At 39.0% G+C, this 15,486-nt stretch overlaps 1 protein-coding gene across 3 annotated transcripts in view; it reads left to right on the top strand.

The window, feature by feature from the left end:
* LOC146782646 (hydroperoxide isomerase ALOXE3-like) overlaps window positions 1-15,486 on the top strand; it is a 170,889-nt gene that overhangs the window by 109,470 nt on the left and 45,933 nt on the right. For all 3 annotated transcript variants that reach the window (XM_085638394.1, XM_085638392.1, XM_085638393.1), the window contains exon 9: window positions 14,777-14,863. In XM_085638394.1, coding sequence (XP_085494520.1) covers window positions 14,777-14,863 — 87 coding nt within the window. The remainder of the gene's footprint in view (window positions 1-14,776; window positions 14,864-15,486) is intronic.

Below are 15,486 nucleotides of genomic sequence, written 5' to 3'. Positions count from 1 at the left end.
TGCTGCATGCAGTTGACACCAGAGGTCGTGCTCACGAAGTGAAAAATGGTTGTATAATGGAGAAGGAGAAAATGGTTCCAAGAGATGAGGTACAAGTGATGGTGGATGAGGCTATGGGGAGACGTCCTAAAGCCCCAGTGTACACTTGGAATTGTAGTAGTATTTGCACTGTGCGTCAGGAATCTATTGATAAATTTCGTGAGTTTCTAAGAGAATATAGTAAAAAAAAGTGTAAAACAGAAGATTAAGGTGCTTCAAAGTCTAGATCCATGCAGAGTGAGAGAGAATACTGGTTTGCAGGGTCATTCTCTGGCTTGTCTATCTAGAAAAGTGTGTAATAGTGTTTTTCATCATTTTAGGATGCTGGCTGTTCATCATACTGAAATGAGAAAGTTTGTGAGACGGTTGTATTTTGCTAAAAGTCCAGCAATAAAGCTAGATGAATTGAATAGGGCTCTGTTCCGTGGAACGGTATCAGATGTAGAGAAGGTTATTGATGAAATTCAGTTTTGTTACTTTGGTCCAGAACAAGAAAGTGCAGAAAAGGACACAGTAAATGAGGAAGAAGTGGAAGAGAATGTAGAACCCTCTGTAAGTAAGACATTTAATGATCACATAACAAAATTTGCAATAATCTCTAATGAAAGACCAAATATTACTTGTATTTGTTGCCGCAGAACTCATTATAGAAAACCAACCAGGAATGTTGATCTCTACAGAAAGAGTGAAAATGAAGATAATTATAAGTGGAAGGATTTTGCCACATATATGTTTCTTGAAAATTGTTTTGAATTGGGTGAAGATCAGCGTATTTGTAAATACTGTTACAACAAGTTAGAAGAAAATAGAATGCCGACCAGAGCTGTACATAATAATTTAGAATTGGATGTTATTCCTGCCGAACTTTCTGAATTAAATACATATGAGTCTATACTTATTCAATGTGTTCATCCGTTCCAGACCATAGTACGTATGGAGCCCAAAACTGGAAAATTACCTCCTTCTGATTTACTGAGAGGTTTAAAAGGTAGAGTGGTGTATTTGCCCTTGGATTTGAAAAAAAATATGGAAACTGTTGATGCAGATACTTTGGAAACTGAACCATTAGTTATTCTCGTTAATGGTGTACCTACAAAGAATAAGAAGATTTGGCAGGAGCTGGTAGATGTACGGAAAGTTCAAAGAGCAAATTTGTATTTGAAAAGGAATAACAAATGGTGTGAATCAATTTATATAGAAGAAGAAGAAGAAGATTTACAAGAAGACACAGAAACACCAACTGGACAAATTGAAAAAGTGGACAAGTCAAAGGAAGAAGAAATGTATGAACATTTTAGCATACATCCTCTTCATTAAAAAGAAGTTATGGGAGACAATATTGATCTATTTCAGATGAAGAAAGCAAAAGGAACTCCCGTGAGTGTATGGGAGGAGAGCTTGGAAGCTCGATGTTTTCCCCAGCTGTTTCCTACAGGAAAAGGAGTACGATACGATGAACGTCCAGAACAGATTCCAGCTTCTGAGTATCGGACTACAAGACTATATGCAGAAGATCCAAGATTTCGACAAAGTATTCCTTATTTATTCCATCTTTTATTTGAGAGCGACTTGTCTGCATTATCATATGCAGTAAATCACATTTTAAAAAGTGGAGTACATTTACAAAATGTGTCTGCTAAGGATTTTATGGAGAAAGTGCAGCACCGAGATGATCATTTGGAAACACAACTCATCAATCTGATGGCTTGTCAGCGTGGGACAAATGAATATTGGTACCGACGCCATGGTGAATTAAAATGCATGTTACGAAATTTAGGAACACCAACATGGTTCCTTACCCTAAGCTGTGCTGAGTACGCTTGGGATGATTTACTGGATTTTTTACGAGAGGCAAATTCAAACATTGAAAACATCGAATACAAGACAGCTGGAGAACTGTGCTCATTGGATCCGGTTAATGTTTGCAGATATTTCAATCATAGATTTGAGGCTATGATGTCCTTCATCTGCAATAAAAAAAATCCACCTCTTGGAGAAGTAGAGGATTTCTTTTGGAGAAAAGAGTACCAGGCAAGAGGTGCTCCTCATATTCATATGCTGTTGTGGTTCAAAGAAGCCCCAAAGTTTGGAACAGATACTAATGAAGCAGTGTTATCTTTCATTGAAGAATATGCAACATGTGCTATACCAAAAAGCACAGAAGAGAAAAAGCTAAAGGAGCAAGTTTTACTTTTCCAAAGTCATCGGTGTGGAAAATACTGTCGACGGAAATACAAGAGCAAAGATAAATACTACACTAAATGTCGATTTGGATTTCCTAGACCTGTTCTTTCAAATGGAAGAGTAAACAGTATGTCTCACAGATGACATAAAACTATCACAAGAAAATCACCTAAGAATACCTACAACCTTAAAAGAAAAGAAGAATCAAAAAATATAAATGACTACAACCCAGTCATTTTATCCATGTGGAATGCTAACATGGATATACAGTATGTAGCTGACAATTCCATTGCTGTTGCTCGATATGTAACGTCTTACATTACTAAATCAGAAAAAACTGAATTGAAGGAAATGTGGGAAGAGATTTCTCACGAGAAGACTGTCAGTAAGAAGCTGTACAGTTTCAGTTTAAAGATGTTATCGCATCGAGAAATTGGATCCTACGAATGTTCAGATAGGTTATCTTCTGCAAGTCTCTACTCGAAATCAAGAAGAATAATTTGGGCAAGTTTAGGCCTTGCAGCAATGAGAAATCGAGTACTGAAATCTGTTGGAGAAATTGAATATTTGGCTGAGAATGACCCAGAAAGTACAGGTATTTTGAAATCAAACATGTTGGACACATATTATCCCAAGAGAAGTCATCATCTGGAGAACATGTGTCTCTATGAAGTGCTGCAGAACTACATTTATTCACGGAAAGCTGCAGAAGACATCAACAATGGAAAATATAAAGCCATTGGTGAGGAAGGATGTTTGGTGAAGCAAACAAAAGGAAGTTTGATAAATCACAGGAAGCTGAGTTGTGACACTACTGACAAAAAGGAATTTTACTACTTGGCTCTTTTACAGCTATTTAAACCATGGCGTACAGAGGATGAACTACTGGGAGAATTTCAAAGCTATGAAGATTCATTTAATGCTTGCAAAGACATCATACAATGCAGTACATTCACAACTTATGTGCAAATGTTAAATGAAGAAATTGAACAGGAAACTACAATTGCAGCTGAAGTAGCTAGAGACAGTTCTCAAGACAGCCAAAGTTCAGGAACACTCAGTCAAGATCCCCTAGGACAACCAATCGTTGAAAATGAAGCTGCAATAGCCATGAATGAAGTGGAAACGGCTATGAATCAAGCTCAAGAAGAATTTATAGACTTACCAAATTTGGAAAGACAACTGAATGAAGAGCAGCAACAAATTTATGAAGAAATCAGAAACAAAATTGATCACGGATTACTACATGAAAAAAAAGAGTGCTCATGCACATCATTTCATCCAATCAGGATGTATGTAAGCGGACAAGCTGGAACTGGAAAAAGTTTCCTAATAAAAGTCATCAGAAGCTACCTACAGCAAAAAACGGATTCTACTTTGTCTTGTGTGGTTACTGCTCCAACTGGGTTAGCAGCATGTAACATAAAAGGAATCACCTTACATCGTTTGCTAATGTTACCAGTGGAGCATGAGAACAAAATACAATACCACAAGCTAACTGGAGAAGCATGCTTGGAAGTTTCAAGAGTATTGAAGAAGATGCAAGTTCTCATTATTGATGAGGTGAGCATGGTATCAAACTTAATGCTTGCCTTTGTGCATTTAAGAATGCAGCAAACTCTAAGGACAGACTATGACGTGTTATTTGGTGGAAAACATGTCATAGTTTTTGGGGATCTTCTACAGCTTACTCCAGTTAAAGGACAACCAGTGTTTAATACTGTGACACATGAAGATACAAAGAAGTCATTGGGAAGCATCGGTAATGCAAATATTTGGTCCTTCTTTGAGTACAAGGAACTTACTACTAATATGAGACAAGCAAACGATGAAGAATATGGAAGTATTCTGAAAGATATCAGAATTGGACTACTCACTGAAGCTGGCACAAAAGCATTACAGAGTCGGTTGCTACATAATTTATTTCCAAAGGAAGAAATAGTTGCAGAGAAGATATACAAGAACATTGCAGAAAAGAAAAGTGTCATCTGCTTAATGCCAACTCTACGTGAATGCTCAATATTCAATGAGGAGCTTTTGAAATTGGAAAAGGAAGATATCAGGAAATTGGAAGCAGTGGACAAAATTCAGGATGGAAGAATTACTATCACATTAACAGGCAAACTGAAAAATAAATTGGATTCACTAGAGAAGAACATTTCCAAAACTGCTGGATTAGAAAAAAATCTATATGTTTGCATGAACTGTAGAGTATTTTTAAGGAGAAATTTGGATGTTGAAAAAGGTTTAGTTATTGGAGCTATGGGAAGAGTTGTGGGTTTTATTAATTATCAGAAAAAAGATGGAATGGAATGTTTAAAAATAAAATTTGATCAGATAGAAGAAGTTATAGACATTTGTCGTTGTACAGTTCGTTTTATGCTTGTGAAAGACTTATATGTACAAAGGAAACAGTTTCCGTTTTCTCTAGCATATGCTGTAACTATTCACAAGTCTCAAGGATTGACTGTAGATTGTGCATTTGTAAACATTGGTTCATCTGTGTTCAAAGAAGGTATGGCTTATGTAGCTTTGTCACGAGTGAAAACATTATCTGGTTTATTCATGATAGACTTTGATGATTCAAAAGTTAGTGCTGATGCAAATTGTGTAAAGGAGTACAATAGATTAAGAAGAACCTATGCTCCTCATTTAGGTCAGTATCCTGTGTTAGAGAAACGTGTAGTTTCTCGTAAAAGGAGAAATGAGAATATCTGTAATGAGGATGTAGAGAGGAGGAAAAAAAAGAGTAGTGATGTAATTGCAAGCAAAAAGAAAAAGGAAAATGAAGAGGTTGTAGGATGTCATTTTGAAAATAGCTCTGGTGTCAACTGCTACGCTAATGTAGTGCTGAATGTTGCATTTTATCTGGAAAGTTTGCAAGAGCAGATAATAGTAAATCAGAGAAAAAGATTCTGTTCTGAGTTGAGTCTCCTTTTTCAAAAGCTGTGTAATGATAAAACTCAAATAGAAAGTGCTACTGAAATTAGAAAACTTTTAGATGTATGTTCAGGATGTACACAGTTTTCTCAAAATGTACAGCAAGACGCACAGGAATTCTTGTTGTATTTTCTTCAGGTACTGGAAAAAGAAGGTGTACACATTGAAAATTTGTTTGGTCTGTCTTATAAATGGGAACATAGTTGTGAAAACTGTTTCAATACATGTGGCTCTAATGTTGATTCTGAAAGGTTTATTTATTTAACATTGCCAGAGAGTAAAACAGTCACTTTTGCTAAATTAGTTAAAGATGCTAATCATAGCATGCAATGCGGTGAGTGTAAATCTGACATGTTTTCAACGTTAATTTTAAAGGAATACGGACAGTATGTAATTTTAATGATGCAACGATGTAGAGCTGATGGTTCAAAATTGGATACTTTAATAAAGAAGTTTACAGGACAGCAATTATCAATTTCAGGAAAAACTTTTGTAACAGTTGCAATAATTTTCCATGAAGGACCTACTGTTACTTCTGGACATTACACAGTTTATCTTAAATGTGAAAAAGGCTGGACACTGTGTAATGATTCAAAATTGATTTTCAAGCAACGTTTGCCTTTTGATTTAGCAAATTCCTATCTAATCTTCCTGAAACCTAAATTTTAGAGAGACTTGGCAAGATCTGTACAAAACAATTTTACCATTTTTTTGGATTACCATTGGAATTTTCAAATTTAAAGATTTTTAAAATTATCATTTGGCCTAAAGGAAAGGTAACCAATTGTATTGTGGACTTATATAATTCTTAATTAATGTTTCAGAAAACAACATTTTACAGAGAATCGGTAACATCTGTACAATTTAAATTTTTGTATTTTATTGGATTACTGTTGGAAATTTAATCAAAGATTTTTAAAATTACCATTTGGCCTAAAGGAAAGGTATCCAATTGTATTGTGGACTTAATTAAATCCTAATTAATCTTTCGGAAACCAAAATTTTAGAGAGAATCGGTAACATCTGTACAATTTAAATTTTGAAATTTTATTGGATTATCGTTGGAAATTTAATCAAAAAATAATTTCAAAAATTAACATTTGGCCTAAAAGAAAGGAAACTAGATGTATTGTGGATTTATTTGAGATATATTTTTTTTGAGATTATGCTTCTGTAAGAAAATTGTCAGACGGTATTTTTTAGAAATAGTTTTTGTTATTAGATGATATTTTTAATGAATAATATTTTGCATTTCGATAATGTTATGTTTAACTATGAAGAGATTCTGGGCTTTTTTTTAAACAATCTTTGAGATTGTCATTTTTTTTTTGCCCGCTGTTAAGTGATGAATGCAATTGCTTTCACGATTTATAGTGAAATGCAATATATTCTGAAAACAGCAAAAAAAGGCAAAAAATTGTTTTTTGAAAATATGTAAATGTGTACTGTATTATTAAATGTTTTATTAAATATTAATACTTTTTTCGGTTTTTTCAGATTGAGAAAGAAAATTTTCGAAAACTTGAACCATTTTTATAGCAATTTAAATTAAATTTTAATTAATAAATAATTTTTTGAGTGGGTATGGTAAGTCAGAAATGTTATGGTCCCTTTTTTCCACTTCTCCACAATCACATTTTCAGTTTTTCATTGTAATGTCTCAAGCACCTTGTAATGTGATAATTGATTTTTAGTGTTTTTAAAAAAAAAAAAATTACGCGTACGGTAAAAAAAAAATCAAAAAAAAGTTAAAAATAAATATATAAAAAAAAGTTGAAAGGTAAGGTTGGCTCTTAAAAGGGCCGTTGTGTTCGTACAGGGACAGAGGAAAGAAAGAATGGGAATATTAGTCGGTAGGACAAATGTGCTGGTCTATTTTATTGTTAACTAGGGCAACACTGGTCTCCCTATGACAAATTAGACCATGACAAGTGGCGCACCGCATTGTAACCCTCGCAAACCGATGGTTAGTTTCCAGAGGACCAGAAAAAGGAGATGCTCCCCCCACAGATGAAGGGCTCAGCTGACCTGCCGAAGATGGACTCGGCCCTGCAGATGATGGACCAGGCTGAGCTGCTGTGGATGTGCTTGGTTGACTTACTGAAGGGTTTCCTCCAGTATGTCGAGCATATGTCCTACCGTGTACATCATGAAGGTGTCTCAACATAGTGTGATTCCCGAAGGAATACTTCTTGTTAGGATTCCCTCTTGAAAGTACACGGTCACAAAGCTTACAAGTCACTAAAGGTGCATTTACCTTTTTCTTGCCCTCTGGAAAAGAAAAATACTCCCATATGAAAGAGCTCTTTTGTTTCCTCCTTCTCTGCCTCAAGGTAGTGCTGCTAGCCTCACTCTCTGAAGAGGTCTGCTGTTCTGCCATCGTATCACAAAGACAACTCAGCTCCTTCTCCTAAGGGATCACAAGCAGAAATGAGGGGAATGGGTGTGGTGTAGGAGAGTTCTAGAACTGAAAGTAGTAAAAACCAATCAAAAGTGTTGTTTCTTGATCACATGACCCAACGTGCGCGTACGTTACGCTTACGGTGCACTTACGGAGCGCTTACGGTAAAAGTACGCATGCGCGTAAAAAAGACGCGCGCATGCGCAAAACAGGCACGCCCCTTCACTTCCGCGTAACATGCGCGTGCAGCGTACGCGTTACGCGCCGCGTGCACGTGACGCACGTCTACGCAAATTGCGTAACTGTACGCAAACAGCGTAGAAATCTAACGTACTAAAAGCAAGACGTGCGCGTACGGTAAGCGCACGTTAAAAAAATACTAAAAAAAGAAAAGGGAAAAAAAGATTCACTATGTTATACTACTAAATCTTACCTGTTTAGTTTAAAAAAAAGGTAAAAATAAAAAATAAATTGTAGAATTTTTAAAATTTAACCATAGTCTTTAAAGAGGATATAAATTTAAAATAAAAATATGTAAAAAACATTGCAAAAAAAAAAAAAAAAAAAAGGAAAATATAAGAATTAGCATTTAAAAAACCTTGCAAATTCACTGAAAAAACCATGGGTTTCACACACGTTATAGTTAGGAATTAGCATTTAAAAAACCTTAGAAATTCAATGAAAAAACCAAAGGTTTCACACAAGTTATAGTTAGCTAGACATTTCACTCGTAAAAAACCAATGAAATTCCCCCGTTATAGTTAGTTCAGCTAACTATAACTCGCGCGCCCGCAATGCACTGCTGATGACGTCACATATTACATCACTCATGACATGGTCAGTCACATCACTCATGACATCACTGATGACATCACTGATGACATCACTGATGACATCATCCTTGTGATAGAGTGGCAGACCTCCTCTCACCCTAATATAACCTTTGATACACACATTCAAAAATAGAGACTAAAATTTTCAAAACAATGAACATACCAATACCAGTTACAACAACCTCTTCAGTAATTCTAAGATCCACATACATATCCACTCATTCACCAACAGTCCTATACAGTCACTCATACATGTACTCACTCATCATATGTACTCATACACCTATACATCCTGTTACACAATGCCACTCATCCATAGAGTTACTCACACACATAGTCACTCATGCTAATAAAGAAGGCAACTGTACTCCGTTCTAAGCCACTCCACTCAGGCATTCTACTCCACTTTATGCCACTCCACGACAATCCCCAACATTTTGGGCCACTTTACAACATTCCACTCTATCCAACTCCACAATATTTCATGACACTACCTGCTGAACAGCAGCCATGCTAAAATACAACATGGTTAAAACACATCGGCAAAGCCGGTAGCTTGTGCATAGGCAAGATCTATTGACTTTGCCACTGCCTGTTCCATAATGGGACTGGGGTTTCCTTTGACAGTTCTCGATTATGAGACTTAAATCTGTTATTACTCATTTATCAGTGGTGGTTTCTACAATAATTTAGAAGGCAGGTTTGTTCTTGTGGGCCCTTGGTGCTCACAACCACTCATGTAGGCTGTAACCCTTCATCAACAGTGGGGAAGTATGGCGATTTTGGATTGGGTGGAGTAACGCATCATGAAGTTGGTTGAAAAACACCTTCTAGTTATACTTGTACACTGAGGCCCAAGAGAGATGCTTGCTCTGTACTGGCATCAGGTCTAAGGCAGTCAAAGACCATAGTGATCTGCATGAAGGGTTCAGCATTCAGGAATAGTGAGCAAAATCTTCTGATGTGGACTGCTATAGCGGACGCCATCTCACAACACCATTTGTGGTTTTGAGACCCTGCCTTGTTAGATCCTCAGGAGTACATCATCTCTTCTTGCCCCAGGCAGGTCAGAGGTTTTTGCTGGTTCCGGGTCAAAAACAATCCAGTGGAGAAGAAAGCACGCCAGCTGTATCATCTGGCACCATCTACTAGTATTAGCAGCCTCATCATTAATAAAACGGAGCATATATGCTTCCAAAACTGTAAAATAATTTTGAAACGTTGGAATGGGGTTCTGATAAAGTGTGGGGCCTGGGGAGTAACATTGGCCTATCCTCCCTTCTGAGGCCCTTCCTGCTGCTCAGAGCCCCAAGCAGCATTGCTCTCTGCTTAGTCCGGGGCTGATTTCTTTAAACCAACATTGCAGAGCCCCTTGTGTGCCCAGGGCGCATGCTCACCTTTGCAGTTCCTACATGAATGGTCACTTGCCTCCTGTTCTGTTCTAGATCTAACAATGAGGCATGCCCTTGCATGAACTGACAAAGTAAGCAAGGGACACATTGGGAGGCAGGGAGCATCAGAGCGTATAAATATAAAGCACCATCTCTCATGACCTCAGAAGGTTAGCGAAGGATGCACCAGGCTATAGAGGGAGTCAAGGGGAGGAAAAGCGATTACTTCATGACTTAAGAATGGTGTGTGATCCCACTCAACAATTTAATGAGTAAGGGACGGATTGAGCTCGGGCTGGCTCCTCTTGAGCTTAAAGCAAGCTTACCTGAGGAGTTTCCCTGAAATTAGAAAATAAAAGATACCAAAGTGGTAAAGAGTACATGAAGCATGTAAAAGTCTAACCTGCGTTCCACTTGCCCAGCGGGAGCGACACATGGGGTTTTGCGCCTATGCTCCCTAGAGCTCTCTGGAGAGGGTGGAATGTACACTTTCTCCAAGATGGCACCAAATGGAAGGGTGGGAATGGAAATGAGACAAGATAGACTGATTTGTTTTGTTTCACACAGCAGGTACCTTGTATTGCTTCACACACGTTCGGCCGCCTAATCTGCTATCTGACCCCGACTGCTGTTTGTTTGGTGGGATCTGAAGAGGACTACAACAGGTTTGCTCATATTCTCCATTACCAGTAATAAGACCATCACATCTGATATTAGGTTTGCACTACGCACCTTATGGCCCTTCTTGTAAAATCTCAGTAAGTGAGTACGTAGTGCTCAGAAGGATTTTCACGAAGGAACACAAGGGGCTGCAATAAGGTTGGATCCTGACAGAATTAATCAACTTCGCTCCAACAAGGATCTGGTGCAATACAACATAATATTCCCACTCCTGCTGAAGAAACATTTAGCTCCCTGGATCCCTATAGACTCCTCTCCAACCTTCCCTTTGTTAGCGAAATCATGAAGTTAGAATCAATGCAGCAGCTACAAAGGTTTGTAGAATCTGTATTCTCCTTGACAATCAGGTTTCAGACAGAGAAGGGGCACAGAAATGAATACAGCTGATATGGGATACAGCTCCTTGGTCTCAATGAGGGAAATGTTATCTACTACATGATCTGCCTGCCGCTAATGATACACTGGATCGTAAAATATGGAAAGAACTCCTGGGTCAGAGCCCCCAATCATTTCTATTAGACTAAAAACAGTGAATTATATTTGATGCTGCCTTGGCCTCATCTGAGATCCTTCAGAGAACTCTATTAGGACTGGCTTTGCATCATCGACAGTAAAGCCCACCACATGTAGTGTCCTCTGGGATTTCCCCTGGCCTTTCCCTAAGACATTTACACCAGACCATGACCCTAGGTAATCAACACAACATACAGTTCTAATCATATGTTGGAGATATAAATTCACATATGGTTGGGCGGCCACCAAGCCCACCACAAAAACTTAACGGGCTTCTTGAAATTAGGCCTGGGCGGCAAATTCCGTTCCGCTCGCGGAATTTGGGTAATTTCGCGTTCCGCGGAGAACGCGAAATTGCCCAAAATTATGCTTTCCGCGACTTCGCGAAATTTTTTCCTTGTTCGCGTTCTAAAAATGCGTGTTCGCAAGATATTTCTCCCCGAGCACGCAAACAGCGATTGTGAACAGGAAAAAAGCATCGCGAACAAGCAATTCCGCGTGTTCGCGGAATTTCTGCGTGTTCGCGGAGATTTTTTACCGTTTCGCGGAGATTTGCGTAACACGATTACGCAAATTCCGCCCACCCCTACTTGAAATACACCTCTGGATGAAGGACAGCTACCTCTGCCGAAATGGCTCGAAAATTGAAAGCCTCAGAGTGGAAAGAATGTTCTGACAACAGCCTGCCAATCCACCTACCAGGGGAACTAGGAAACACAAACAGCCATTCTGAAGTGGTTAAAAACGTTGGCGTGTGCTTCAGCTCAAATCGTTAATTTAGCCATCAAATTGAATGGTGATTGAACACCAAATTCTACCGAAGGCTCCTGAAAACTTTTACCCAGATGCTCCAGTTAACCACATTGGCCCAGATTTAGAGTAGAGTGGTGCACGTTGCTCAAATTACTGGGGCAGAGTCCCCAGCTTGTAATGTCCCTCCTGTATCATGCTATTAGGATTTCTTCTGGCAGGAATCAGTAATAACTTGCAAGACACAGATTTAACATGCACAATCTTGAATGTTTCAGGTTCTGCCTGCGTTTCTGAACAGCTTCAGACTGCTTTCAGCAAGAGGAATGAATTGTGCAGAACTGCACATGGAGACACCAGACGTGGATTTTCACCTGGTGCAACTTGCAATTGGGCTGGTCTTTATATCCCACAGGAAGATCATTCCACTAGAACCGTAATGGGGGATTAAGCACTGAACTGATCAGGACCTTGGTGATATTAAGGCAGGACTTCTGTATCGCTATCTATGCAGGAGTGCCAAAGGAAGATATTTTGCATCACCCTTGCACTAAAAGTCTTTAATTGACTCGTGTGCCTTAAAGAAGCTCAAATGTCTCTGCATGGTCTCCAAAGCTTGGAGCACTATGGACAAAAACACCTCCAATCACTTTCCTAGACTATATACAAAGTCACACCATCAGAACCAGCAAAGCTAGCCGGATTAAGTAAGGTTCAACTGCATGTCACATGGAGGAAACACCATCTGGTTGATTGAAACAGATCAACAGTCGCAACCAAACCGGTTTGCCTTATTAAATAAAAAAAGTCTGAAAATGAGGTTCTTTAAAGAGTGAACACCGGCAAAAATTAATCACTGCATAAAAAGGCTGCAGGTTCCCACTGGTAATCTCTGAAAAGAAAAGGCTATTTGGAAAGATTACACATCCCTGAGGTATTTATCCTGCTCCAACATTTTTACAGTCTTGTATGTAATAAAAACTTGTATTTGGGTTTTTCCAAATATGCCTTGAAGGAACTCCAGTACTTGCAAACTGCTACTTGTCGCTTTTATACTGAAGTTCCTTGCGAGTTCACATCCTCGGGCTGTCAGACCACGTACTGTTTCAGAGGCCTTCCATTTACAAACTAAATACTATAGCTATATACACTTGCTAGCTCAGTGCCACTATAAGCCCCCGAACCTTACCAAGGAGTGGATAGTTTCTGGCAACCATTGAACATGACAAACCTTGACCCTTCATGGATCGTGGAAACAGTACACTTTTTCACTCAATCGTGCACTTCATCTGAGAGAGATATACAGAATAAACGTTGGGGACGTTTTCAATAAGCATTTATTGAAACTGCGTCATTCTAGTATAAAATATGTTTGCTGCGGCAATCAATAGACAGAAGCAAATGTAAAAGATTACAAGCATCAATAGAGTAAACCGTAGATAAATTTCTACCATGGTGCTAAGCAACATATAAATACAGGCATATATAAAACAGTAATGTTGGCGTACTCCTACTATGCATACCCTACCCAAGTTTACCTTAATGTACCTAGCATGTACGTGGGTGTGAAAGACCCAACACCATTCCCTGATGGGAGAGAATGAAGGACCCCATCTTGCTCACGAGTTCGACACCCCGCATGGGATGTCAGACTGCTGTGTGTCGAAGTATCAGCGTGCAGGGACCTCCATGTCAATGTCCGCACAGAAGCGTCCTCTAGTTACTTAGTGAAGGTGCAGTTCTTTTAGATAAAGATAGCCTTGGGGGTTCTACCACAATTGATATTTTGTGAGTACAATTATGTAGATGAGTCCAAATCAATAATTGTAATCATGCAAGGTAGCCCTGTCGCCAAAGGATGAAAAAAATAGCGTTGACTTTTGTACAGAGCATGTTAATCCCGTTATATACGTCTTATGCAGGGGATTAAGATATGATGCTAAGAATCCTCGGGTGTAATAAATGAGGCTAGTTTCAAGGAAACCAAGTGATATTTATTCAGCACATAACTGTGGAAAAGGTAATTGCTAGAACCGTTATGCAGAGCAAAGTAGGACAAATGTAGGTAAAAGGTAGTTTTGCTACTTAGACCTAGGTTTGGAAACATAACTGTGCAAGATCATAATGGAGACCAATCTGACTGTAAACACATAAGATGTATTCTAGCATGTTCTCTGCATTCCTTCCTCCCTTTCTAGTTTCTATAATCTTTTTAACCCCATAAGTCCTTCACGCTCAACCCATACATCTCATTCTCCTAGATGTATAGCCCCTCATGTTTGAGTCTTTGAGCTCTGGATCTGAGTAGTGGCTGGCGTTAAGGCAGAGGGGTGGGGGACCAAGAAAGAAATATGAAAACAAACCATACCTGCAGCCTGCTGCATCGCCGGTCTTCTGCTCCTCTCGTGGCTCCACTAAAGGGATGCACTTCTAGCCTTCTCTGCAGCCAATCCTGTAGCTGCTGTCATGCATGAGAGCAGCTTCAGGATTGGCCTGAGCGCCCTCGATTTGTGCTCTCAGGGAGACTCTGCCTGCTGTCTCCAACCCGACAATGCAGCTCGGATTGAAGAGAGCTTAGTGCACATGTGGGATTGGCTATCCTGAGATGGCCGGCCAAACCCACATGCGCACTGATAGCAGTGCTTACCACCCCTCTTGTGACTCCCCAGTGATGGCCCTGCCTACAGTACTCAGCACTTATAAGTATGACCAATAAAATTATAATTTTTATTATAGTTTTATTTTTTAAGTTTTGAAGCTGCTGAAGGGGGGGGGCGGTGACGTTCCTTCACCATAGCGGAGGAGCCGCGGCTAGGTCAGAGTGAAGGAAAGTATTGAGGAGATGCATATCAAGTGAGTTGCTTTGGTAGACCTGTAGTCAAGCCCTAGAGGATTTAAATGAAATGAAATGGCTTCTAGGTGAAGAAAGTGTGCCTATTGCCAACCCCTTCACATCCCTCCCTCTCCTACTTACCTCCACCCACCCCTCAAAATTTGACTTGTACTTGGCACACTCAATCACATCTTATTTGCTTATCTTCCAGCTGCTGCTCCCCCACTTCCGCTACACACTCCAGGCTAATATGATAGCACGGATCAAGCTTGTGGGACCTGGGAGTGTTTTTGATCAGGTGAGTCATACTAGTGCTGCATGCAGATACTGAATACATTCTAGTAACTGCCCCCCCCCCCTTGAACAATTTAGTAATTTTTGAGACCATGTGGCAACTGCTCTAGACATTAGATGTTGGAACACTTATCAATTGGTTGTAGAGGGTTTCTAAAGCCATTCTTTTGAGCAACACAATGTAAACAGCAGCATTATCTTATGTATGTGGATTAATGGAGAAACGAAAACTGAGAAAATGCATTGGAGGAAACCAAATTGGAACATTTTGAAGGAAAGATCATTGTAAGGAAATGCAATCACATTGACAATTATATTTGAAAAAAAACTGGAATTACTAAACAATATTTTTCTGTACTCTGAAGTTAGAAAGTACATTAAATATGTAACTGAATAGACGTTAACAGTGGGGAATGGCAATGTATCAAATCCAAGTTAGGGAATACACGTTTCAAAATGTACCACTTTCTGCTACAATTACAAAAATGCATTGTTTCTCAGCAATACTTTTCTAAAGAGATTGTTTCTCTATGAAAAAGCAAACCCCTCTCCCTCTATACATATATGCGCAGTGACAATCCTGGCTTCAATGGCATATATAGATGGATATAATATAGCAATTAATAC

Source organism: Triturus cristatus, chromosome 12, assembly GCF_964204655.1.
Source record: "Triturus cristatus chromosome 12, aTriCri1.1, whole genome shotgun sequence".
Taxonomy (NCBI): domain Eukaryota; kingdom Metazoa; phylum Chordata; class Amphibia; order Caudata; family Salamandridae; genus Triturus; species Triturus cristatus.
The sequence above is the reverse complement of the archived record's forward strand: the minus strand, read 5'-3'. Positions and strand labels throughout refer to the sequence as shown.